The following is a 25,899-nucleotide window of genomic DNA, read 5'->3' as shown; positions in this document are numbered from 1 at the left end:
ATTTTAAGTACATGTAATGATTGATTAAAGCCAGCCGTTTAGCTAAAACCCCCTTTGTTTACGTCAGTAAAAACACGTATGGGTGGTCACTAAGGGGTTAAACAAACACCCATTTTGGGCAAAAAAAACTTTAATTTCAGCCTAGTCTGTATCTGTACGTGTGATATACAACCATTATACACTGTCGTTCTATTCTGCTATTAATTAAACACCCATTTAGGGCAAGATCCTAAATTAGAGAAATATGAGGAGAGCGTCAAATAAGGGACGTGGCCCCGGTCGTGGTGCTGCTGGTGGAGCTCCTGTTGCAGGGAGAGGATGTGGTCGATCTGTGCCAGCTACACGCACAAGTGAAACCCCTTCCTCAGGTGTGAGTAGGCAACAGAACCTGCAGCGTTATTTGGTCGAGCCTTATGCGGCTCTACGAATGGTGAGGCCAGAACAAGTATAGGCGATCATTCGCTGGCAGGCTGTAGATGCGATTTTCTTAACCCCTGAAAGGTATATCAGACACTGTTTTGTTAACAGCGTCTGATATACCTGCTATCTGGTCCTCTGGTGGTCCCTTTTGCTTGGATCGACCACCAGAGGACACAGGCAGCTCTGTAAAGTAGCACCAATCACCACACTACACTACACCCCCCCCTGTCACTTATTAACCCCTGATCACCCCATATTGACTCCCTGATCACCTCCCTGTAAGGCTCCATTCAGACGTCCATATGTGTTTTGCGGATCCGTGGATCCACAAAACACGGACACCGCAGATCCGCAAAACACGGACACCGGCAATGTGCTTTCCGCATTTTGCGGATCCGCACATTGCCAGAACTATATAGAAAATGCCTTTTCTTGTCCGCAATTGCGGACAAGAATAGGACATGTTCTATAGGCTCTACAAAAAAGGCAGTGTTCGCCCGATCAGGCCTGATCTTGTGCGCACACTTGCGTTCAGTCTGCCCCACCGCAGTGACAGAAATATTTTTTTTTCTGATCACTGCAAAAACACCGTAAAATCGCTTCGGCGCTATAAAGATCACTTTTGAGGGGCATGGCGAGTTCATAGAAGATTTTTTTTTTTTTTGGCACAAGTTAGCGGAAATTGATATTTTTTTTAGTTTTTTTGTTTTTTCTTACAAAGTCTCATATTCCACTAACTTGTGACAAAAAATAAAATCTCACATGAACTCACCATACCCCTCACGGAATCCAAATGCGTAAAAAATTTTAGACATTTATATACCAGACTTCTTCTCACGCTTTAGGGCCCCTAAAATGCCAGGGCAGTATAAATACCCCACATGCGACCCCATTTTGGAAAGAAGACACCCCAAGGTATTTTGTGAGGGGCATGGCGAGTTCATGTAAAATTTTGTTTTTTGTCACAAGTTAGTGGAATATGAGACTTTGTAAGAGAAAAAAAGAAAAGAAAAAAAATCATTTCCCGCTAACTTGTGCCAAAAAAAAAAAAATTTAAGGAACTCGCCATGCCCCTCACGGAATACCTTGGGGTGTCTTCTTTCCAAAATGGGGTCACTTGTGGGGTATTTATACTGCCCTGGCATTTTAGGGGACCTAAAGCATGAGAAGTAGTTTGGAATCCAAATGCATAAAAAATGCCCTGTGAAATCCTAAAAGTACTCATTAAAATTTGGGCCCCTTTGCGCACCTAGGCTGCAAAAAAGTCTCACACATGTGGTATCGCCGTACTCAGGAGAAGTAGGGCAATGTGTTTTGTGGTGTATTTTTACATATACCCATACTGTGTGAGAGAAATATCTCTGTAAAAGACAACTTTTCCCATTTTTTTATACAAAGTTGTCATTTTACATAGATATTTCTCACACACAGCATGGGTATATGTAAAACTACACCCCAAAACACATTGCCCTACTTCTCCTGAGTACGGCGATACCACATGTGTGACACTTTTTTGCAGCCTAGGTGCGTAAAGGGGCCGAAAGTCCAACGAGTACCTTTAGGCTTTACAGGGTTGCTCACAATTTAGCCCCGCCCAAAATGCCAGAACAGTAAACACACCCCACAAATGACCCCATTTCGGAAAGTAAACACCCCAAGGTATTCGCTAAGGGGCATATTGAGTCCATGAAAGATTGAACTTTTTGTCACAAGTTAGCGGAAAGGGGGACTTCGTGAGAAAAAAAGAAAAAAAATCAATTTCCGCTAACTCGTGCCAAAAAAAAAAAAAACTTCTATGAACTCGCCTTGCCCCTCACGGAATACCTTGGGGTGTCTTCTTTCCAAAATGGGGTCACATGTGGGGTATTTATACTGCCCTGGAATTTTAGGGGCCCTAAAGCGTGAGAAAAAGTCTGGAATCCAAATGCCCTCCTAAAAGATACTCATTGGAATTTGGGCCCCTTTGCGCACCTAGGCTGCAAAAAAGTGTCACACATGTGGTATCGCCGTACTCAGGAGAAGTAGGGCAATGTGTTTTGGGGTGTATTTTTACATATACCCATGCTGGGTGAGAGAAATATCTCTGTAAAATGACAACTTTGTATAAAAAAAATGGGAAAAGTTGTCTTTTACAGAGATATTTCTCTCACACAGTATGGGTATATGTAAAAATACACCCCAAAACACATTGCCCTACTTCTCCGGAGTACGGCGATACCACATGTGTGACACTTTTTTGCAGCCTATGTGCACAAAGGGGCCCAAATTCCAATGAGTACTTTTAAGATTTCACAGGGCATTTTTATGCATTTGGATTCCAAACTACTTCTCACGCTTTAGGTCCCCTAAAATGCCAGGGCAGTATAAATACCCCACAAGTGACCCCATTTTGGAAAGAAGACACCCCAAGGTATTTCGTGAGGGGTATGGTGAGTTCATGTAAAATTTTATTTTTTGTCACAAGTTAGTGGAATATGAGACTTTGTAAGAAAAAAAAAATAATAAACACTTATTGCATTTTTTTTTTTCAAAGACATGTAGAACAATAAATTTTGAGAACAATTTATATAGAAATGTAGTTATATTTGAAAATTTTTACAACATAAAGTGAAAAATGTCATTTTTTTGCACAAATTTCGGTCAATTTTGATTAATATCAAAAAAAGTAAAAATGTCAGCAGCAATGAAATACCACCAAATGAAAGCTCTATTAGTGAGAAGAAAAGGAGGTAAAATTCATTTGGGTGGTAAGTTGTATGACCGAGAAATAAACCGTGAAAGTAGTGTAGTGCAGAATTGTAAAAAGTGGTCTGGTCATTAAGGGGGTTTAAGCTAGGGGAGCTGAGCTGAGGTGGTTAAACTTTAACAAGTTGTCCCACATTTGCGCTTCAATAATTTGTCCCATATTTGTGCTTCAATAATTTGTCCCACATTTGCACCTCAATAACTTTTCCCATATTTCCGCTTGATCAAAATAAAATTTCATCCATTTATCTCCCTTGGATGTGGTCTCTCTTTCTCACGTTCCCTCTCCGGGGTGGAACCCTGATTCGCCGATAACCATGATCAACATGATTGGTTCAGAAAAGAGCATCGAAAGTTGATAGAGAAGATTTCCAAATGGATGGTGGACATCACAGGGACGTGCGATCAGGCAGAAGTTATCTAGAGTCAACAAAGCAGGGCCTCTCCTGTCTAAGGTTTCCTAATCCAAAATACCGCAGTGACATTCCCTGTAATTTTTAATTAATCATTCCAATAACAGGGAATCTTAAGAGTCCTGTATGGTTATTTATTGTCACTACCTCCCCGAGTCGAGGTAATTGCCGCGCGCCCCCTCCTTAACTTGGAAGCTTATGTTTCAATACTTTGTCCCATATTTCCGCTCGATTACATTTAATTTCATCCATTGACCTCCTTTGGATGTGATATCCCTTTCTCAGGCTCCCTCTCCGGCCTGGAACCCTGAATCCACACCACCCGTGATCACCATGGTAGGCGCATAAAATAACATAGAAAGTTGATAGAGAAGATATCTAATTGGATCGTGGACATCACGGGGATGTGCAACACGGGGACGTGAATAGTAATGCTTTCTAGTGCAATGTTTTTTTTGTTTTTTTTTGTAATGCTTTAGTTTAAATGTCAGTTCTTGTTCCTCTGTCCATGGCATCTAGGATTGCTCCAAACAACATTTCATTGTATTGTACATTGTATTACATTGTATTGTACAGTGACAATAAAGGCATCTTATCTTATCTTATCTTATCTTATCAACATGGCGGAGCAGTATATGTGCACACGCCTACACGTATTGAATGATGGGTCTGTCCCCTTCAACTTCTGGGTCTCCAAATTGGGCACATGGCCTGAGCTTGCCCTTTATGCCTTGGAGGTGCTGGCCTGCCCTGCAGCCAGTGTATTGTCTGAGCGTGTGTTTAGCACGACTGGAGGGGGTTATCACAGGTTATATTTCCTAATGATTTGGGGTGTACCCTAATTAAAAAAAAAAAAATACATTTAAAACCAAAAAACTGTGTAGGCTACCTCCTCCACCGCCTCTTCCACCTACACCGCCACATCCACCGCCTCCTCAACCTCCTACTCCATATGGACCTCGTCCTCCTAGATCACGATTATTATATTATTTTTTTTACGTATTTTATGTTATTTAAAGTCATTTCCCTATCCACTTTTGTTTGCAGAGCACTTGCCATGCTCTTAACCACATTTTGATGCCATTTGCAGCCCTCAAGCCCTTTCCATGACATGTTTACAGCCATTTTAGTAGTCAAAAGTTCGGGTCCCCATAGACTTCAATGGGGTTTCGGTTTCGGGGTCAAGTTCGGGTCCGGAACTTGAACATTTTTCTGAAGTTCGGCCGAACCCGTCGAACCCGAACATCCAGGTGTCCGCTCAACTCTAATCCTTATTATTCTTACTTTCCTCTACTTTATTGCCAATTCCACCCTCAATTGATGCATCTTTATAGATCGCAGCATCTGTGGTTGGAACTTCACTAGTATAATTATCTGACAATAGTCTGTGAAAGACCTTCAGCATATGGAAAATATTCCTTATTTTCTCTGTCTCTTTTCTGACTAAAATACGCTTGTTTTCCTTTTCACATTCTGTATATAAATCAAACCATATCTTCTGCAAATCGTACTTTTCACTAGGCTTAAACGTAATCTACTCTTATCAGCAATAGAATGTATTATTTCCATACTCACAACCTCAGTAGATTCAAGGCTGGGCTTCTGTCATCAGCACGTCTTGGTACGTCTGGCACTTGTTGACCTTCTTTAGATGTTTCTTCTTAGATTCTCCGACTTATTAAAGCTTGATAATTATTTTTTGAGTTATCTCTTCCCCCTCTTCAAGCTTCAATGTGCGGTATGGTAGCTCGCCAATTGTAATATGTCTCCAAGTGTAATATATTTATGTATGAAAAATATATCAACCTGATTTGGTAATGCTTATTTGGCGTAAAGAACACCTGGAGGACTTATCACCTGGATTCAACAAGAGTTATATAAAAAATTAATAATGTGATTTATTTTCAGTCTTCATAAGAGTTGATTACTTACATAAATAGTTTAGGAAAAGTCTTAATCTATTGTCCATGAGTGAATGTTGATAGTCCTTGAAGTATCATTGTTAAAGGTCAGGAATCCTCTTCTCAAGGCTCTTCTTCTCTAGCCAACAAACACAACCCCCAACAGACTTGAGAGTGAGTGTAAGAAGACCACCCCTTGTCTGTCCCTGTCAGTCATTTATACCATAGATACAGGTCTGTCTTTACTAATGTATGGGCTTATACATTGTCATATATAGTAGACTTCAAATATAGGTCTTGACTTTCCCATACAGACCTCCCATCACCCTTGTGTATCACTATAAATGGTGTCACTGTGTAGTGTAATACATACTTTATATTAAATATCAATCACATATTATTTAACAGTAACATATCTCCTTTTTTCTAATCTGTTTTTGTAATTTATTTTCTGATTGCAGATTTTTTATCCTATTATCTGAACATGATTATGTGGGCTGCCATACTGCCTCAGCTGTTCTTAACAGCATTTAGAAAGCATTAAGAAAACAGTTTTACAGCAGCCCCATGGTCTATAGACACAATGGTCTGGAGGGGACCTCATTGACTTCTATGGGAGAGTTTTCTGAGCATGCTCTGTGACCTGTGCAGAAGTCATTGTACAAGGAAGGAATAGATACGCTTTGACAGTCACCTAATGGTGGATCCTGTCTTATCTGTCATTCTAATCCTGCCTGTAATAATATCACCTCTGTGTACAGATAAGAACTACAGTAAAGTCATATGTACAGACCAAAAGTGGCACCAATTATTAGGCTTAGTGGTCAGTGCAAAAACTGCAGGATTTTCATTTTTTTGTTTAATTATAGATATTGACATGGAAATTTAAAATAACACAACCAAAAGTTCTTTTAAACTATATTAAACATAAAAATGAGATTTAAATAATGTAATTTTCTGATTACACATACCCTTTAAAGAGGACCTTTCACCAGAATAAAACATCTAAACTGACTATACAGACATGTAGAGCGGCGCCCAGGGATCTCCCTGCACTTACTGTTATACCTGGGCTCCGCTCCGTTCGCCCGGTATAGCCTCCGGTATCTTCATAGTTAGGCTCCACCCAGGGGAACCTGCCGGCGTCTCTTTCTCCTATGCTGTAGCGCTGGCCAATCACAGCGCTCAGCTCATAGCCTGAGAGAAAAAAAAAACTCTCAGGCTATGAGCTGAGCGCTGCGATTGGCCAGCGCTACAGCATAGGAGAAAGAGATGCCGTCAGGTTCCCCTGGGTGGAGCCTAACTACGAAGATACCGGAGGCTATACCGGGCGAACGGAGCGGCGCCCAGGTATAACAGTAAGTGCACGGGGATCCCTGGGCTCCGCTCTCCATATCTGTATACTTAGGTTAGATGTTTTATTCTGGTGAAAGGTACTCTTTAAAGGCTCCTTTATATGGTTTGGCTCTGTAGGATTTATCAGGAACAAGCAGTCTGTTTGTCAGAGGAGGTGGCAGCTGTATGAATCATTATATCATATATCTGTATATGGACAGGTGATCTTTACAGAAATTGCTTATCCCTATGATCTGCTGCCTAGAAAGGATTTTAGTGTCTGCATCAATGATGCTTTCACTGAGGGAATCAGCTTGCTTGTTCATTGAGTCATCTGCAGCAACATTTCACAGGGCAATTATCTGGAACAAACCTTCCTAAGAAGTCTTGATAATTACCCCAATCATCAGCCCATGTAAAAGGGTCTTTAGAGTTAGTCATTATCTGCAGGTACAAGATTGGCAATAGTGTGTAGTAATCAAGAATATACAGTTATGGCCATAAATGTTGGCACCCCTGAAAATGAAGTATTTCTCATATAAAAGTATTGCAGTAACACATGTTTTGCTATACACATATTTATTCCCTTTGTGTGTATTGGAACAAAACCCAAAAAGGGAGGAAAAAAGCAAATTGGACATAATGTCACCAAACTCCAATAATGGGCTGGACAAAATTATTGGCACCCTTAACTTAATATTTGGTTGCACACCCTTTGAAAAAAATACCTGAAATCAGTTGCTTCCTATAACCATCAATAAGCTTCTGACACCTCTCACCCGGAATTTTGGAACACTCTTCCTTAGCAAACTGCTTCACATCTCTCTTATTGGAAGGGCACCTTTTCCCAACAGCAATTTTAAGATCTCTTCACAGGTGTTCAATGGGATTTAGATCCAGACTCATTGCTGGCCACTTTTGAACTTTCCAGTGCTTTGTTGCCATTTCTAGGTGCTTTTTTACTTATGTCCTGAGTCATTGTCCTGCTGGAAGACCCAAGAACTCGGACGCAAACCCAGCTTTCTGACACTGGCCTCTACAGTGCGACCTAAAGTTCATTGGTAATCCTCAGATTTCATGATGCCTTGCACCCATTCAAGGCACCCAGTGCCAGAGGCAGCAAAACAACCCCAAAACATCAATGAACCTCCACCATATTTCACTGTAGGTACTGTGTTCTTTTCTTTGTAGGCCTCATTCCGTTCTTGGTAAACAGTAGAATGATGTGCTTTACCAAAAAGCTCTATCTTGGTCTCATCTGTCTACAAGACTTTTTCCCAGAAGGATTTTGGCTTACTCAAGTTCATTTTTGAAAAATGTAGTCTTGCTTTTTTATGTCTCTTTGTCAGCAGTGGGGTCCTCCTGGGTCTCCTGACATAGCATTTCATTTCATTTAAATGTTGACGGATAGTTCGCGCTGACACTGATGCTCCCTGAGCCTGCAGGACAGCTTGAATATCTTTGGAGCTTGTTTGGGGCTGCTTATCCACCATTTGGACTATCCTGTGTTGACACCTTTCATCAATTTTTCTCTTCCGTCCACGCTGAGGGAGATTAGCTACAGTGCCATGGGTTGCAAACTTCTTGATAATGTTGCGCACTGTGGACAAAGGCAAATCTAGATCTCTGAAGATGGACTTGTAACCTTGAGATTGTTGATATATTTCCACAATTTTGGTTCTCAAGTCCTCAGACAGTTCTCTTCTCCTCTTTCTGTTGTCCATACTTAGTGTGGCGCACACAGACACACAGTGCAAAGACTAAGTGAACTTCTCTCCTTTTTATCTGCTTTCATGTGTGATTTTTATATTGCCCACCAGTGGCGACTCTAGGATCAATATATAGGGGGGGGCACAGAAGATACATAGTCAAAAATGGGGGGGGCACTAATAATTTTCACCAGCTAATCATACTACTGAAAAATACTAAAGCAGCCGCTTCCCCTGCAGCTACGCCCCTGGCGCCGGAGTAATATAGTTAAAGGGCATCAGGGTACTTTGGATGTAATATAACTGAGGAGGGCTATCAGACATTATAAAGGGGTAATATAGCTTACATTACCCCTGTATTACGTCCCTGATGGGATAGAACTCCTTAGTTATGTTACCCCTGTATAATGCACCCTGATACCCCTTAGTTATATAATATAACTAAGGGATATGAGGGTACATTACACAGGGGTAATATAACTGAGGGGTATCAGGGTACATTATACAAGGGTAATATAACTGAGGGGTATCAGGGTACATTACACAGGGGTAATATAACTGAGGGGTATCAGGGTACATTATACAAGGGTAATATAACTGAGGAGGGCTATCGTGGGACATTATACAGGGGTAATGTAAGCTATATTAACACTGTATAATGCCTGATAGGCCTCCTGAGTTATATTACCCCTGTATAATAATGTACCCTGATACCCCTTAGTTATATGACCCCGCCGAGATCATATAACTAAGGGGTATCCGGGTACATAATTATACAAGGGTAATATAACTGAGGAGGGACATCATGGGACATTATACAGGGGTAATGTAAGCTATATTACCACCGTATAATGCCCGATAGGCCTCCTGAGTTATATTACCCCTGTATAATAATGTACCCTGATACCCCTTAGTTATATGACCCCGCCGAGATCATATAACTAAGGGGTATCCGGGTACATAATTATACAAGGGTAATATAACTCAGGAGGCCTATCAGGCATTATATGGTGGAACGGTGGTAATATAAATGTTATATTACCCCCTGTATAATGTACCCTGACACCCCTTGGTTATAATACCCCCTGTATAATGTACCCTGATTACCCTTAGTTATATAACTGAGGGGTATCAGTCAGAGGACATTATGGGTAATATTATAACTAAGGGGTATCATCAGGGTACATTATACAAGGGTACAGTGCTATCAGGGGGAGTGGGGACATTATACAGGGGTCCTTAGTTATATTACCCCTGTATAATGTACCATGATACCCTAAGTTATAGGGCTAACCGTATCAGGAACAGGTTGAGGAGGGGCCTGGTGCAAACCAAGCAGGAGAGAGGGCTCAGGGCAGGCCATAAGTCGAGGTAGTGGGGGTAAGGGTACATACTTTTTTTTAAAACTTTGTTTTTATTCTTACTTTTTCTTTTCTATAGGGCCAGGCAGAGTTGAGAGGTTGCAATGCCACAGTCGAGTCCACTCCTGTCTCCAGTCTCCAGTCCTGCTGTCCTCCTCCTCTCCTGACAGTCCAAGCTGGGGCTAGGCCGTCTAGCAATAGACAGTGGGGCCGGGCACCTGTAGTAGAAGACAGCCAGGTGAGGTCAGGGCCAGGCTGAGGGCCTGAGGCTCAGACAGCCGCTGGCTCAAGTCACAACAGTCTTAAAGAAGAAGTCACTAACTAGTAGTAGCACTAGCTAGCCTAGCAGAGGTCCAGACCGTGCAGGAGCAGAGAGAACATTGAAGGCAGGCAGGCACTCAGTTAGAACTTTAGTCTATGATCTATCACTCACTACTACTCACACACTAGTGGTGGCACTTGACTTCACTTGGCAAGCGCGAGCGCAGCAGTTTGCAAAGTCTGTTCGCGCGGGCGGGAATCGGGAAGGCATGCAGGAGCGCAGCTTACTTGTTGACGAGCGACCGTGACGTCAAGTCATCAACTCGTCTCTGCGGCTGCCACACTCGGCCAGCCTGCGCCCGCCCTGCACTCTCTGCCTCCGCATCCACGAGTCCGCTGGGTCCGAACGCCACCCCCCTGTGACTCGAGTAGCAGACGACTGTCTGTGTATGTATCTGTGGTGGTGTGTGACTGTGTACACTTTAACAGTTAACTTTAATCACTGACACTGAGGTCAGTAGTGCCGGCGCAGCAGCAGCCGCACTGCAGCGAACGATTATTACTATTAGAGTTAGCGATTCAGCAGGGGGGGCACCCGGGGGGGCAAGGAATGACCTGGGGGGGGCAATTGCCCCCCCTTGCCCCCCTATAGCGACGCCACTGTTGCCCACACCTCTTACTTTGCCCAGGTGAGTTTAAAGGAGCATCACATGCTTGAAACAATCTTATTTATCCACAATTTTGAAAGGGTGACAATCATTTTGTCCAGCCCATTTTTGGAGTTTGGAGTTATGTCCAATTAGCTTTTTTTCCCTTTCATTTTTGGTTTTGTTCCAATGCACACAAAGGGAATAAACATGTGTATAGCAAAACATGTGTACACAGTATACAGAGAAGCAAAGGGCAGTTAATACAATTGCATTCACATGTATATCCACAAGGCAATAAGCACTAGGTGGCTGTCAGGTAAAAAGAGGGCTATAATTCATTAACTGTATTAACTGCCCTTTGCTTCTCTGTATACTGTGTACCATCCTGTCTTTTCCCCATATTTTATATTTGATAATAAATTGATACTTTGATATATTATCTCCACTTGCTTGTTTAATACTATATTGGATGCCATACAGGTGGAACGATATTCTGTCTAGTCTAGACAGAGAGGTTTTTGTAGGTTAATTAGCAAAACATGTGTTACTGCAATACTTTTCTGTGAGAAATACTTAATTTTCTTGAAAAATTTCAGGGGTGCCAATATTTACGGCCATGACTGTATCTGATAAGAAGGGAAAATTGTATTTACAGTACATAAAAAATGTCTTAATTACTGATGACTGTCCCTTGTATATTAATATTGAATTCTCTCCACTTGCTCGTTACAAGCCCTTAGAATCCAGAGGGGTACACATAGAAAATGCTGCTCAATAATAAAAATAAAACTTTGACATTTTCTTTCTAATTGATAAAACTAAAGCAAAGTTTGCAGTAACTTGTTTTAGTCTTGCAGTTTGTATTTTAAAATACTTTACTTTTGTGATTTTCTAGGTGTGTGTGTAACATTGACTGCTCCCACATCAGTTTCAATCCAGTTTGTGCTTCCGATGGGAAATCTTACGATAATCCATGTCAAATCAAAGAGGCATCGTGCCAGAAACAGGAGAAAATTGAAGTCAATTATTTGGGTCGATGTCAAGGTAATGCCTGTAGCAAAACTCATTTTGAAGACAGTTTTTCATTTTTTCTGCAGACAGAATTTCTAAGATATTGCTAAATGATTGGTTAGTCTTTCGGTAACATATTCAGTGTATCATGTCTTATTACATAGAATGGCTTGTTACAGCACAATACAGCAATGCATGATAGGAATGATGTGGTTCTAATGTATTGTTTCATCAATGCAACTAGAAACAAACTTAAAGAGACCCTGTCACTTTATGCCACTCCCATAAACTACAGTAATGTGTGAATTTCATAAAGGACACTGAGCTCAAATCAGTCATATTTATCCAATTGCTTTCAATGGCTGCTGAACCTCTCAAAACACTAGCACGCATACATTACTTTTCAGCCTGTGCCATGCACCTTGGTGACAGTGTTGGCAGCCATTACTATTAGAAAGCAGGATTTCAATGATAGCACCTCTATTATACAGTATGGCAAAGTATGCTGTAAAAAAAAAATGTCAACAGGGGCCATGAGAATATGGCTGCCCTCTAAATATTTAAGAATTAAAAGAGAATTCCATCATAATGTACCATCAGTAAATCAAATCACCTTTTTCTGCCAAGGATGTATGTAATTGATCATGACTTTAAAACAGGGATGCATTACTGTCACGACCATGTTTATGGCCGTGACTCCTTGGGAGCCGCATACAGTTGCCCGCGGTTTGGGTTGTTGTTGTCAACCGCAGCTGGTGGCATAATCTCGTTTGCCTCAGGTGCGGTTGCCGCGGACAACAGTTATGGGTGCGGTTGCCTCGGAGTTTGTGTGCGTGGCACTTTTGTATTTCTGTGTGCACTCTGTGTGTTTTGTGTGGTGTGCACTTACATCTTCTCCTCACTGTGGTTGCCCGTGGCAACATTTGGTTGCATTGTGTACATGTGGTGGCAGTGTACCGGCCTTCGGGCTGACTCCCAGGACATGGTTGCCACCCATGTCGTTGCCTGCGGCAACACCCACAGTGTGTTACTGAGTTGGACACTTTCCCTTTTTATTTATGTTTCCCTTCCCTGGTGCTGGAAGGGTTAACTCCCTTTCCAGTGTGTCTGTGAGTCACTGGGTGTGTCCGACTGTTGGGTGTGGCTTCTTGGCCTATATAGCCTCACTGTTATCTCAGGTCTGAAGGTTGCTTCAGCCATGCTTAGCTGGAGCAGCCTCCTGTTGTATTCTACCTGCCAGTGAGAGCCACCCTTGTGATCATAAACATTATGTCACATTTAAGTTTATGTCAAGTTTATGTGTGATGTCTATTTGATGTTTTCCTTTCCTATGTTGTTTTGTGCAGCTTATAGATCTGGATTCCTGTGTGCTCAGGGATCCAGTCAGCAAGGCTGTGGCAGGTAGGTGGAACTATTTAGTTCGCCTGCCATATCCGTAAGTCTGTTTTAGTTCCCTTGTTCCTTGCAGCTTGGCCATTGAGACCCCTGTTCCTCCGTATTCAGAAGGAACAGGTTGTCTTATCTTGACTCCTAGTCCAGGGACCTGCCGGAGGGTGAGACAGGGATCCGAGGTTCCTGCGCACGGGTCCTCCTACCTTAAAGGTCGGCCCGTGCAGATAGGAGTTAGGGTCAGGTTAGGGACGCTGTAGGAGGTGACCTGCTCCCTAATCCTGTTGTCCTGGCCGAGCAGCCATAACATCATCTGGCATCGCACGGCTGAGGGTTTTCCCCATCCTCAGCCGTGACAGTATGACCACAATGGCTCCTCACGTGGCCTTCCCTCGAAAGAGGAAGAAGCTTGTACCGCCGTCTGCGGATGGGGTACATGTGCGTTCTCCAGAGGGAGAGCGTTATGGGGGTTTCGCCGCTGTCGGCACGGTGAGTGGCTTTTCCCCGCCATTTCCTCACCGTGTTCTGTCTTGGTGTCCCCTGATTTTATTGCACCGTTTGTGGTTGTTTGGTGTGCGGGTGCACACCTTCGAAAGAGGGTGCAGCATGCAGTGCCATCCTCTTGTGGCCTGCATGCGCGTTCTCCGGAGGGAGGGAGTTCCGGGGGGATCACCGTACACGCACGGTTGGTGGCTTATTCCCCGCCACCTTACCTTTCGTGTCCGTGTTGGTGATCCCTCGTCCCTCTCCATGTTCCCATCTCTGGTCGTTTGCTGGCAGCATTCCGTTTGTGGTCCGGCTGCGTGCTGGGTAGGAGTGTCTGCTGGCAGCGACTGGAGTGGGGACGTGAGTGGAGAGTCCCCTCGTCCATTCTCAGTGGTTCTCTTCCTGTGTCGGTGTGGCTGGCTGCAGGCCTCGTTGGACTGGCCCAGTGTGTGCTGGGAGAGGATGCAGCTGGCAGCGACTTTGTGGGAACCATTTCCCGAGAGTGGACGTTCCTTTCTCCCATCCCCTTGTGTGAGTCCCTCACTAGTTTTCGTTTTTTGGTGGGGGGGGGGCTTTGAGGGGTGGGAGTGTCACGACCATGTTTATGGCCGTGACTCCTTGGGAGCCGCATACAGTTGCCCGCGGTTTGGGTTGTTGTTGTCAACCGCAGCTGGTGGCATAATCTCGTTTGCCTCAAGTGTGGTTGCCGCGGACAACAGTTATGGGTGCGGTTGCCTCGAAGTTTGTGTGCGTGGCACTTTTGTTTGTCTGTGTGCACTCAGGTCGGCCCGTGCAGCTAGGAGTTAGGGTCAGGTTAGGGACGCTGTAGGAGGTGACCTGCTCCCTAATCCTGTTGTCCTGGCCGAGCAGCCATAACATCATCGGGCATCGCACGGCTGAGGGTTTTCCCCATCCTCAGCCGTGACAATTACCTGTTTTGGTCTGTAGTCAACATTGTCAGATCAAAATAATCTCCAAGGTCACAATAAAACTTGGAGGACTATTTACATCTGGGGCATTTATGACATATGAAAAGTTTATTTATTTATGGGTCACCCCTTCTCCACAATCTGTACACCAGAAAGGAAGACACCATGTATACATGCACCGTTCTGCATGGATTATGTGTGTCTCATTGCTTCCATAAAATAAAAGGAAGATAGATGTGGCACCACTGCTTTTCTATCTCTCTGTAGCTGCTCGCTGCTCCAATTTCCCTATCTTTAGATATTTATGGGAAGCAGCTGTAACCTGATTTCTTAGTGATAAGTTGATAATCTGTTTTTAGCTCTTTTTGTCTCATGATGGATTTTACAATTGAATCTAGAGTAAAGGTTCTATTAATTTGACACCAAAAGAAAGAGAAAGGAATGTTGTCCAACTCACCACTCCACCATTAATGGTCCGGATTCCAGGAATCCAAGACGGTTCACAAGAAAGGCCCTCCTGAATGGTAAAATACTATTTGAAGTGGGCCCAGCACAGCATCTTCTTAAAACATCATTCTTTATTGGTCAGTATAAAAGTCCATAAGGTGCATACATGATCAGCTACGCATTTCCGACAATCGCATGCCATGGATGCGATCATCTGAAACATATAGCTGATCATGTATGCACCTTATAGACTTTTAAAGTGACCAATAAAGAATTATGTTTTAAGAAGATGCTGTGCTGAACTCACATTTTTGTTCCAAATGCTAGCTCCTGATAATTGCCCCGTATAATCGTAGATCCAACTAATGAACAAATGCCAATTTTATGACAGATTTGCATTTTTTTTTTCAGAATGAAAGATGCACAGTTATCAGCAGCACATCCCCTGTGTCATAGATGTTTTGTACAGTCGTGGCCAAAAGTTTTGAGAATGACACAAACATTAGTTTTCACAAAGTTTGCTGCTAAACTGCTTTTAGATCTTTGTTTCAGTTGTTTCTGTGATGTAGTGAAATATAATTACACTCACTTCATACGTTTCAAAGGCTTTTATCGACAATTACATGACATTTATGCAAAGAGTCAGTATTTGCAGTCTTGGCCCTTCTTTTTCAAGACCTCTGCAATTCGACTGGGCATGCTCTCAATCAACTTCTGGGCCAATTCCTGACTGATAGCAACTAGGGATGAGCGAACCCGAACTGTATAGTTCGGGTTCGTACCGAATTTTGGGGTGTCCGTGACACGGACCCGAACCCGAACATTTTCGTAAAAGTCTGGGTTCGGTGTTCGGCGTTTTCTTGGCGCTTTTTGAAAGGCTGCAAAGCAGCCAATCAACAAGCGTCATACTACTTGCCCCAAGAGGCCATCACAGCCTTGCCTACTATTGGCATGGCTGTGATTGGCCAGTGCAGCATGTGACCCAGCCTCTATATAAGCTTGGGTCACGTAGAGCTGCACGTCACTCTGCTGATTCAAGCATAGGGAGAGGTTGCAGCTGCGACGTTAAGGCGAGATTAGGCAGATTAACTCCTCCAAAAGACTTCATTCTGTGATCGATCTGCAGCTGTGGATCATTGAAGTGCTATTATTGACTTGCTCACTTTTTTGAGGCTGCCCAGAGCGTTTTTAGATCACTTTTTTTCTGGGGTGATCGGCGGCCATTTTGTGACTTGTGGTGCGCCAGCACGAGCTATCACCAAGTGTATTTAACCATCGATAGTGTGGTTATTTTGTGCTATATCCTACATCAGCTGCAGGCTGAGCCTGTGTCACCGAAGTGCATTTAACCATCAACAGTCTGGTTATTTTTTGGCCATATACTACATCAGCTGCAGGCTGAGCCTGTGTCACCGAAGTGCATTTAACCATCAACAGTCTGATTATTTTTTGGCCATATACTACATCTGGTGCAGGCTGAGCCTGTGTCACCCAAGTGCATTTAACCATCAACAGTGTGGTTATTTTTTGGCCATATACTACATCAGGGGCAAGTTGAGCCTGTCACCCAGCGCCTAAAAAATAGACCTGACATTTCTATTCAACCAAATCTGTACTGTTTTAGCTGGTCAAGTTATTTGTAGTGACCGTAAAAGCACACTTTTTGTTCTGGGTTGAAAAACTATTCCCAAATTTGCCATTCTCAAAATAACTAGTTTCTGGTATATGAGGCCTACTTGAAATCTATCCCAAAAAGGATATCTTACATTGAAGGTGCTGATAGTGTCATTCAGAAAAACCTAAGACACACGCTACCGTGCAGATAGAAGTCTGATTCTGTGATTAAACCTATACCTGTCACACAGCGCAAAAAAAAACAGGCCTCACATTTCTATTCAACCAAATCTGTACTGTTTTAGCTGGTCAAGTTATTTGTAGTGACCGTAAAAGCACTTTTTTTTTTCTGGGTTGAAAAACTATTCCCAAATTTGCCATTCTCAAAATAACTCGTTTCTGATATTTGAGGCCTACTTGAAATCTATCCCAAAAAGGATATCTTACATTGAAGGTGCTGAATAGTGTCATTCAGAAAAACCTAAGACACACGCTACCGTGCTGATAGAAGTCTGATTCTGTGATTAAACCTATACCTGTCACACAGCGCAAAAAAAAACAGGCCTCACATCTCTATTCAACCAAATCTGTACTGTTTTAGCTGGTCAATTTATTTGTAGTGACCGTAAAAGCACATTTTTTTTTCTGTGTTGAAAAACTATTCCCAAATTTGCCATTCTCAAAATAACTAGTTTCTGGTATTTGAGGCCTACTTGAAATCTATCCCAAAAAGGATATCTTACATTGAAGGTGCAGATAGTGCCATTCAGAAAAACCTAAGACACACGCTACCGTGCAGATAGAAGTCTGATTCTGTGATTAAACCTATACCTGTCACACAGCGCAAAAAAAAACAGGCCTCACATTTCTATTCAACCAAATCTGAACTGTTTTAGCTGGTCAAGTTATTTGTAGTGACCGTAAAAGCACACTTTTTGTTCTGGGTTGAAAAACTATTCCCAAATTTGCCATTCTCAAAATAACTAGTTTCTGGTATTTGAGGCCTACTTGAAATCTATCCCAAAAAGGATATCTTACATTGAAGGTGCTGAATAGTGTCATTCAGAAAAACCTAAGACACACGCTAGCGTGCTGATAGAAGTCTGATTCTGTGATTAAACCTATACCTGTCACACAGCGCAAAAAAAAACAGGCCTCACATCTCTATTCAACCAAATCTGTACTGTTTTAGCTGGTCAAGTTATTTGTAGTGAATGTAAAAGCACTTTTTTTTTTCTGGGTTGAAAAACTATTCCCAAATTTGCCATTCTCAAAATAACTAGTTTCTGGTATTTGAGGCCTACTTGAAATCTATCCCAAAAAGGATATCTTACATTGAAGGTGCTGATAGTGCCATTCAGAAAAACCTAAGACACACGCTACCGCGCTGATAGAAGTCTGATTCTGTGATTAAACCTATACCTGTCACACAGCGCAAAAAAAAAACAGGCCTCACATCTCTATTCAACCAAATCTGAACTGTTTTAGCTGGTCAAGTTATTTGTAGTGACCGTAAAATCAAATTTTTTTTTCTGGGTTGAAAAACTATTCCCAAATTTGCCATTCTCAAAATTGTGGTGAACGGGAACAATGAGGAAAACATCTAATAAGGGACGCGGACGCGGACGTGGACATGGTCGTGGTGGTGTTAGTGGACCCTCTGGTGCTGGGAGAGGACGTGGCCGTTCTGCCACAGCCACACGTCCTAGTGAACCAACTACCTCAGGTCCCAGTAGCCAGCAGAATTTACAGCGATATTTGGTGGGGCCCAATGCCGTTCTAAGGATAGTAAGGCCTGAGCAGGTACAGGCATTAGTCAATTGGGTGGCCGACAGTGGATCCAGCACGTTCACATTATCTCCCACCCAGTCTTCTGCAGAAAGCGCACAGATGGCGCATGCAAACCAAGCCCATCGGTCTGTCACATCACCCCCATGCATATCAGGGAAACTGTCTGAGCCTCAAGTTATGCAGCAGTCTCTTATGCTGTTTGAAGACTCTGCTGCCAGGGTTTCCCAAGGGCATCCACCTAGCCCTTCCCCAGGGGTGGAAGAGATAGAATGCACTAACGCACAACCACTTATTTTTCCTGATGATGAGGACATGGGAATACCACCTCAGCACGTCTCTGATGATGACGAAACACAGGTAACAACTGCTGCGTCTTTCTGCATTGTGCAGACTGAACAGGAGGTCAGGGATCCAGACTGGGTGGAAGACGATGCAGGGGACGATGAGGTCCTAGACCCCACATGGAATGAAGGTCGTGCCACTGACTTTCACAGTTCGGAGGAAGAGGCAGTGGTGAGACCGAGCCAACAGCGTAGCAAAAGAGGGAGCAGTGGGCAAAATCAGAACACCCGCCGCCAAGAGACTCCGCCTGCTACTGACCGCCGCCATCTGGGACCGAGCACCCCAAAGGCAGCTTCAAGGAGTTCCCTGGCATGGCACTTCTTCAAACAATGTGCTGACAACAAGACCCGAGTGGTTTGCACGCTGTGCCATCAGAGCCTGAAGCGAGGCATTAACGTTCTGAACCTTAGCACAATCTGCATGACCAGGCACCTGCATGCAAAGCATGAACTGCAGTGGAGTAAACACCTTAAAAACAAGGAAGTCACTCAGGCTCCCCCTGCTGCCTCTTCTGCTGCTGCCGCCTCGGCCTCTTCTGCTGCTGCCGCCGCCTCGGCCTCTTCTGCTGCTGCCGCCGCCTCGGCCTCTTCTGCTGCTGCTGCCGCCGCCTCGGCCTCTTCCTCTGCCTCTGGAGGAACGTTGGCACCTGCCGCCCAGCAAACATGGGATGTACCACCAACACCACCACCTGCGTCACCAAGCATCTCAACCATGTCACACGGCAGCGTTCAGCTCTCCATCTCACAAACATTTGAGAGAAAGCGTAAATTCCCACCTAGCCACCCTCGATCCCTGGCCCTGAATGCCAGCATTTCTAAACTACTGGCCTATGAAATGCTGTCATTTAGGCTGGTGGACACACACAGCTTCAAACAGCTCATGTCACTTGCTGTCCCACAGTATGTTGTTCCCAGCCGCCACTACTTCTCCAAGAGAGCCGTGCCTTCCCTGCACAAACAAGTGTCCGATAAAATCAAGTGTGCACTGCGCAATGCCATCTGTGGCAAGGTCCACCTAACCACAGATACGTGGACCAGTAAGCACGGCCAGGGACGCTATATCTCCCTAACTGCACACTGGGTGAATGTAGTGGCGGCTGGGCCCCAGGCGGAGAGCTGTTTGGCGCACGTCCTTCCGCCGCCAAGGATCGCAGGGCAACATTCTTTGCCTCCTGTCTCCTCCTCCTCCTACTCAGCTTCCTCCTCCTCTTCTTCCACCTGCTCATCCAGTCAGCCACACACCTTCACCACCAACTTCAGCACAGCCCTGTGTAAACGTCAGCAGGCCATTCTGAAACTCATATGTTTGGGGGACAGGCCCCACACCGCACAGGAGTTGTGGCGGGGTATAGAACAACAGACCGACGAGTGGTTGCTGCCGGTGAGCCTCAAGCCCGGCCTGGTGGTGTGCGATAATGGGCGAAATCTCGTTGCAGCTCTGGGACTAGCCGGTTTGACGCACATCCCTTGCCTGGCGCATGTGCTGAATTTGGTGGTGCAGAAGTTCATTCGCAACTACCCCGACATGTCAGAGCTGCTGCATAAAGTGCGGGCCGTCTGTTCGCGCTTCCGGCGTTCACACCCTGCCGCTGCTCGCCTGTCTGCGCTACAGCGTAACTTCGGCCTTCCCGCTCACCGCCTCATATGCGACGTACCCACCAGGTGGAACTCCACCTTGCATATGCTGGACAGACTGTGCGAGCAGCAGCAGGCCATAGTGGAGTTTCAGCTGCAGCACGCACGGGTCAGTCGCACTGTGGATGAGACACACTTCACCACCAATGACTGGGCCTCCATGCGAGACCTGTGTGCCCTGTTGCGTTGTTTCGAGTACTCCACCAACATGGCCAGTGGCGATGACGCTGTTATCAGCGTTACAATACCACTTCTATGTCTCCTTGAGAAAACACTTAGGGCGATGATGGAAGAGGAGGTGGCCCAGGAGGAAGAGGAGGAAGAGGGGTCATTTTTAGCACTTTCAGGCCAGTCTCTTCGAAGTGACTCAGAGGGAGGTTTTTTGCAACACCAGAGGCCAGGTACAAATGTGGCCAGACAGGGCCCACTACTGGAGGACGAGGAGGACGAGGATGAGGAGAAGGTGGAGTAGGATGAGGATGAAGCATGTTCACAGCGGGGTGGCACCCAAAGCAGCTCGGGCCCATCACTGGTGCGTAATAAAAAGAAAGACGGGTACCGCGCTAGTACTACAGCAATATATGAAGATATTGATAACTATAACCCAAAAGAAAGAGAAATAGTTCGTAATCTGCAGCAGAGAAAAAAAGGCGCAAGTTCATATTATATCAATACATAGACGGAGCACACTAGTCCCAATACAGCTCGTGGATTATTAGCAGCCGTTCAAGGCTATTCAAAAGCACACCCGGCTGCTCTGTGTCTAATGTTCCACCTGCAATGAGTCTGTTGTCCGCCTGCAATGGACCTGTTGTCCGCCGCAAATATATAATGAAATGAAGCTTTGCCTTGAATCATCCACCACACCGACCGCTTACTGCAAACCGGTCTGGATTACCTTAATGAAGGACAGAAAAAGATGGTGCAATACCCTCAAGGTACGTAAGTAACAAAGTTTATTCTACTGACAAGAAAGCAGATTTTCACAAGCATATAAATTGCCCGACCCGGGTTTCGCACTTAGCTTCGTCAGGGGCTGCGGTACAGACACCGCCAAGGTAAACAGTTAAATAGCAATCCTTGACCCCGGAACAAGTGCGGACTTCCGTTTGTCCGGCAATGTGTTAAAACATTGTAAAACAATAAATATTAAAAAGGCTGGAGTTCGCTCTAATGGCTAGCATATCAGCATGATTTAAAACAACAGTAAGATACAATCAATATAAAATAATATTAAATAATGTCAATGCCTGCTTACAAACATTAAAACAAAAATATATAACTCTCATAATATATTACATTCTAAGAGATCAAACCATACAGACAGATTTAATATCCCATTCAATGTTATGTCCATGAGGTTGCAATGTATTAATTTCATAAATCCATTGGGCCTCCCTTTTATTAATCTGTGTTGCGGGATTACCTCCCCGCCAATGGCGTTTCACCAATTCCACACCACAAAATTTGAGGCCCGTGAGGTCTTTTTGATGGAACTTTTTATAATGTGCGGAAACACTATGGGTCTCAAGACCCTTTCTAATATTTTTAATATGTTCCGCAACTCGGACTTTTAATTTCCTCAATGTTCTCCCTAAATACTGGAGGCCACAAGGACACTCCAGCATATATATAACTCCCATCGACTCACAAGAAATATTTCCACTAATCTTTTTAGAGGAAGCTTTGGAGGTAGACACAATCTCATCTTTTCTGCTCATTTTTTTATCTTCTCTTGAGCGATTTCTGCAACATGCACAGAAACCGCACCAAGTGAAGCCATTGCGCAATTTAGGTGTATCTGTAGATTCTTTCACATAGCTATGTACAATGCGGTTTCTAACCGTGGGGGCTCTTCTGAATATAAAAGGCGGCTTTTTGGGGATAAGTTCTCCTATTACTGGATCATTTAGCAGAACCTTCCAATTATTTAGGATTATTCTTTTAATATGAGGGCAATTAATAGAATAAGTAGTTGAAAAAGCAAACTTATATTTTTCTTTATTCTGTATTTTATATTCTTCAGGCATCTTATCTTTAGTACCTATATTTTCCAACTTAATTTCTTCCTTCTGGTTTTCTAGAACTTCCTTTTTATATCCCTTTTCTACAAATCTGTTTACTATGGTGTCACTTTGTTTCTCATAATCCTCAATAGTGGTACAATTCCTTTTTATGCGTTTCAATTGTCCCTTCGGCACATTACAGATCCACGGTTCGTGATGGCAACTACTTCTTTCAATATATCCGTTGCGGTCAGTGGGTTTAAAATAAGTGACAGTAGTTATCTTTCTCTCATCTACCCTGATCTCAAGGTCTAGAAAGTGTATAGTATTTCTACTAACATCATGGGTGAAATGGATGTTCCACTTATTAAAATTAATTTGGGATATAAACCCCATTAACCCCATCTCCGACCCGTACCAGATACCAATGCAATCATCTATGTACCTTCTCCATAGTTGGAGGCTGCCACCCTCCATCTCTACATTAATTATCCGGTCAATATTGAACTGTTCCCAATAGGACATAAATAAATTGGCGAAGCTGGGTGCGAATTTCGCACCCATCGCCACACCAGACACCTGTAGAAAGTAACTCTCATCATACCAGAAGTAATTATGCCCTAGGCAATATTGTATGCAGTCCAAAATAAAAATTCTTTGTTCTTCACTCATTTGATCATCCCTATTCAAATAAAATTTGATTGCTTCCATGCCTATATCATTAGGTATAATGGTATATAATGAAGTGACATCTAGTGTCATCAGGAAAGCATTTTCGGGAATGTTATTTACCCCTTTTAAAACCTCCAAAATATGTCCAGTATCCCGTAGATAAGACGGTGTAGTGATCACATATTTCTGTAAAAATAAATCTATATATTCCGATATACGGCTAGTTATTGAATCAATCCCAGAGACAAATTAAGTTGGAAAATATAGGTACTAAAGATAAGATGCCTGAAGAATATAAAATACAGAATAAAGAAAAATATAAGTTTGCTTTTTCAACTACTTATTCTATTAATTGCCCTCATATTAAAAGAATAATCCTAAATAATTGGAAGGTTCTGCTAAATGATCCAGTAATAGGAGAACTTATCCCCAAAAAGCCGCCTTTTATATTCAGAAGAGCCCCCACGGTTAGAAACCGCATTGTACATAGCTATGTGAAAGAATCTACAGATACACCTAAATTGCGCAATGGCTTCACTTGGTGCGGTTTCTGTGCATGTTGCAGAAATCGCTCAAAAGAAGATAAAAAAATGAGCAGAAAAGATGAGATTGTGTCTACCTCCAAAGCTTCCTCTAAAAAGATTAGTGGAAATATTTCTTGTGAGTCGATGGGAGTTATATATATGCTGGAGTGTCCTTGTGGCCTCCAGTATATAGGGAGAACATTGAGGAAATTAAAAGTCCGAGTTGCGGAACATATTAAAAATATTAGAAAGGGTCTTGAGACCCATAGTGTTTCCGCACATTATAAAAAGTTCCATCAAAAAGACCCCACGGGCCTCAAATTTTGTGGTGTGGAATTGGTGAAACGCCATTGGCGGGGAGGTAATCCCGCAACACAGATTAATAAAAGGGAGGCCCAATGGATTTATGAAATTAATACATTGCAACCTCATGGACATAACATTGAATGGGATATTAAATCTGTCTGTATGGTTTGATCTCTTAGAATGTAATATATTATGAGAGTTATATATTTTTGTTTTAATGTTTGTAAGCAGGCATTGACATTATTTAATATTATTTTATATTGATTGTATCTTACTGTTGTTTTAAATCATGCTGATATGCTAGCCATTAGAGCGAACTCCAGCCTTTTTAATATTTATTGTTTTACAATGTTTTAACACATTGCCTGACAAACGGAAGTCCGTACTTGTTCCGGGGTCAAGGATTGCTATTTAACTGTTTACCTTGGCGGTGTCTGTACCGCAGCCCCTGACGAAGCTAAGTGCGAAACCCGGGTCGGGCGATTTATATGCTTGTGAAAATCTGCTTTCTTGTAAGTAGAATAAACTTTGTTACTTACGTACCTTGAGGGTATTGCACCATCTTTTTCTGTCCTTCATTAAGGTAATCCAGACCGGTTTGGAGTAAGCGGTCGGTGTGGTGGATGATTCAAGGCAAAGCTTCATTTCATTATATATTTGCGGCGGACAACAGGTCCATTGCAGGCGGACAACAGACTCATTGCAGGTGGAACATTAGACACAGAGCAGCCGGGTGTGCTTTTGAAAAGCCTTGAACGGCTGCTAATAATCCACGAGCTGTATTGGGACTAGTGTGCTCCGTCTATGTATTGATATAATATGAACTTGCGCCTTTTTTTCTCTGCTGCAGATTACGAACTATTTCTCTTTCTTTTGGGTTATAGTTATTAATATCTTCATATATTGCTGTAGTATTAGCACGGTACCCGTCTTTCTTTTTATTTTGCATTAAGGAATTTGAACCTATTCCATTAAGGGCACCGCTGCTTAGAATCCATTAGTCCACACCTGCTACCTCGTTTCCTGTATCCATCACTGGTGCGTGGCTAAGGGGAAAACACAGGACGATGACGATACGCCTCCCACAGAGGACAGCTTGTCCTTACCTCTGGGCAGCCTGGCACACATGAGCGACTACATGCTGCAGTGCCTGCGCAACGACAGCAGAGTTGCCCACATTTTAACGTGTGCGGACTACTGGGTTGCCACCCTGCTGGATCCCTGGTACAAAGACAATGTGCCCACCTTACTTCCTACACTGGAGCGTGATAGGAAGATGCGCGAGTACAAGCGCACGTTGGTAGACGCGCTACTGAGTGCATTCCCAAATGTCACAGGGGAACCAGTGGAAGCCCAAGGCGAAGGCAGAGGAGGAGCAAGAGGTCGCCAACGCAGCTGTGTCACGCCCAGCTCCTCTGAGGGCAGGGTTAGCATGGCAGAGATGTGGAAAAGTTTTGTCAACACGCCACAGCTAACTGCACCACCACCTGATACGGAACGTGTTAGCAGGAGGCAACATTTCACTAACATGGTGGAACAGTACCTGTGCACACCCCTCCACGTACTGACTGATGGTTAAGGCCCCATTCAACTTCTGGGTCTCCAAATTGTCCACGTGGCCAGAGCTAGCCTTTTATGCCTTGGAGGTGCTGGCCTGCCCGGCGGCCAGCGTTTTGTCTGAACGTGTATTCAGCACGGCAGGGGGCGTCATTACAGACAAACGCAGCCGCCTGTCTACAGCCAATGTGGACAAGCTGACGTTCATAAAAATGAACCAGGCATGGATCCCACAGGACCTGTCCATCCCTTGTGCAGATTAGATATTAACTACCTAACCTTAACAATATATTATTCTACTCCAGGGCACTTCCTCATTCAATACTATTTTTAATTTCATTTTACCATTATATTGCGGGGCAACCCGAAGTTGAATGAACCTCTCCTCTGTCTGGG

General features: G+C 43.6%; 1 protein-coding gene across 1 annotated transcript in view; it reads left to right on the top strand.

The window, feature by feature from the left end:
- The window catches only part of TMEFF2 (transmembrane protein with EGF like and two follistatin like domains 2), a 1,600,560-nt gene that overhangs the window by 1,038,607 nt on the left and 536,054 nt on the right, over positions 1 to 25,899 (top strand). Inside the window, exon 6 of the mRNA XM_040440620.1 lies at positions 11,691 to 11,839. Coding sequence (XP_040296554.1) covers positions 11,691 to 11,839 — 149 coding nt within the window. The remainder of the gene's footprint in view (positions 1 to 11,690; positions 11,840 to 25,899) is intronic.

Source organism: Bufo bufo, chromosome 7 (assembly GCF_905171765.1).
Source record: "Bufo bufo chromosome 7, aBufBuf1.1, whole genome shotgun sequence".
NCBI lineage: Eukaryota > Metazoa > Chordata > Amphibia > Anura > Bufonidae > Bufo > Bufo bufo.
Note: the sequence above shows the minus strand (reverse complement) of the source record. Positions and strands in the feature narration are given on the sequence as shown.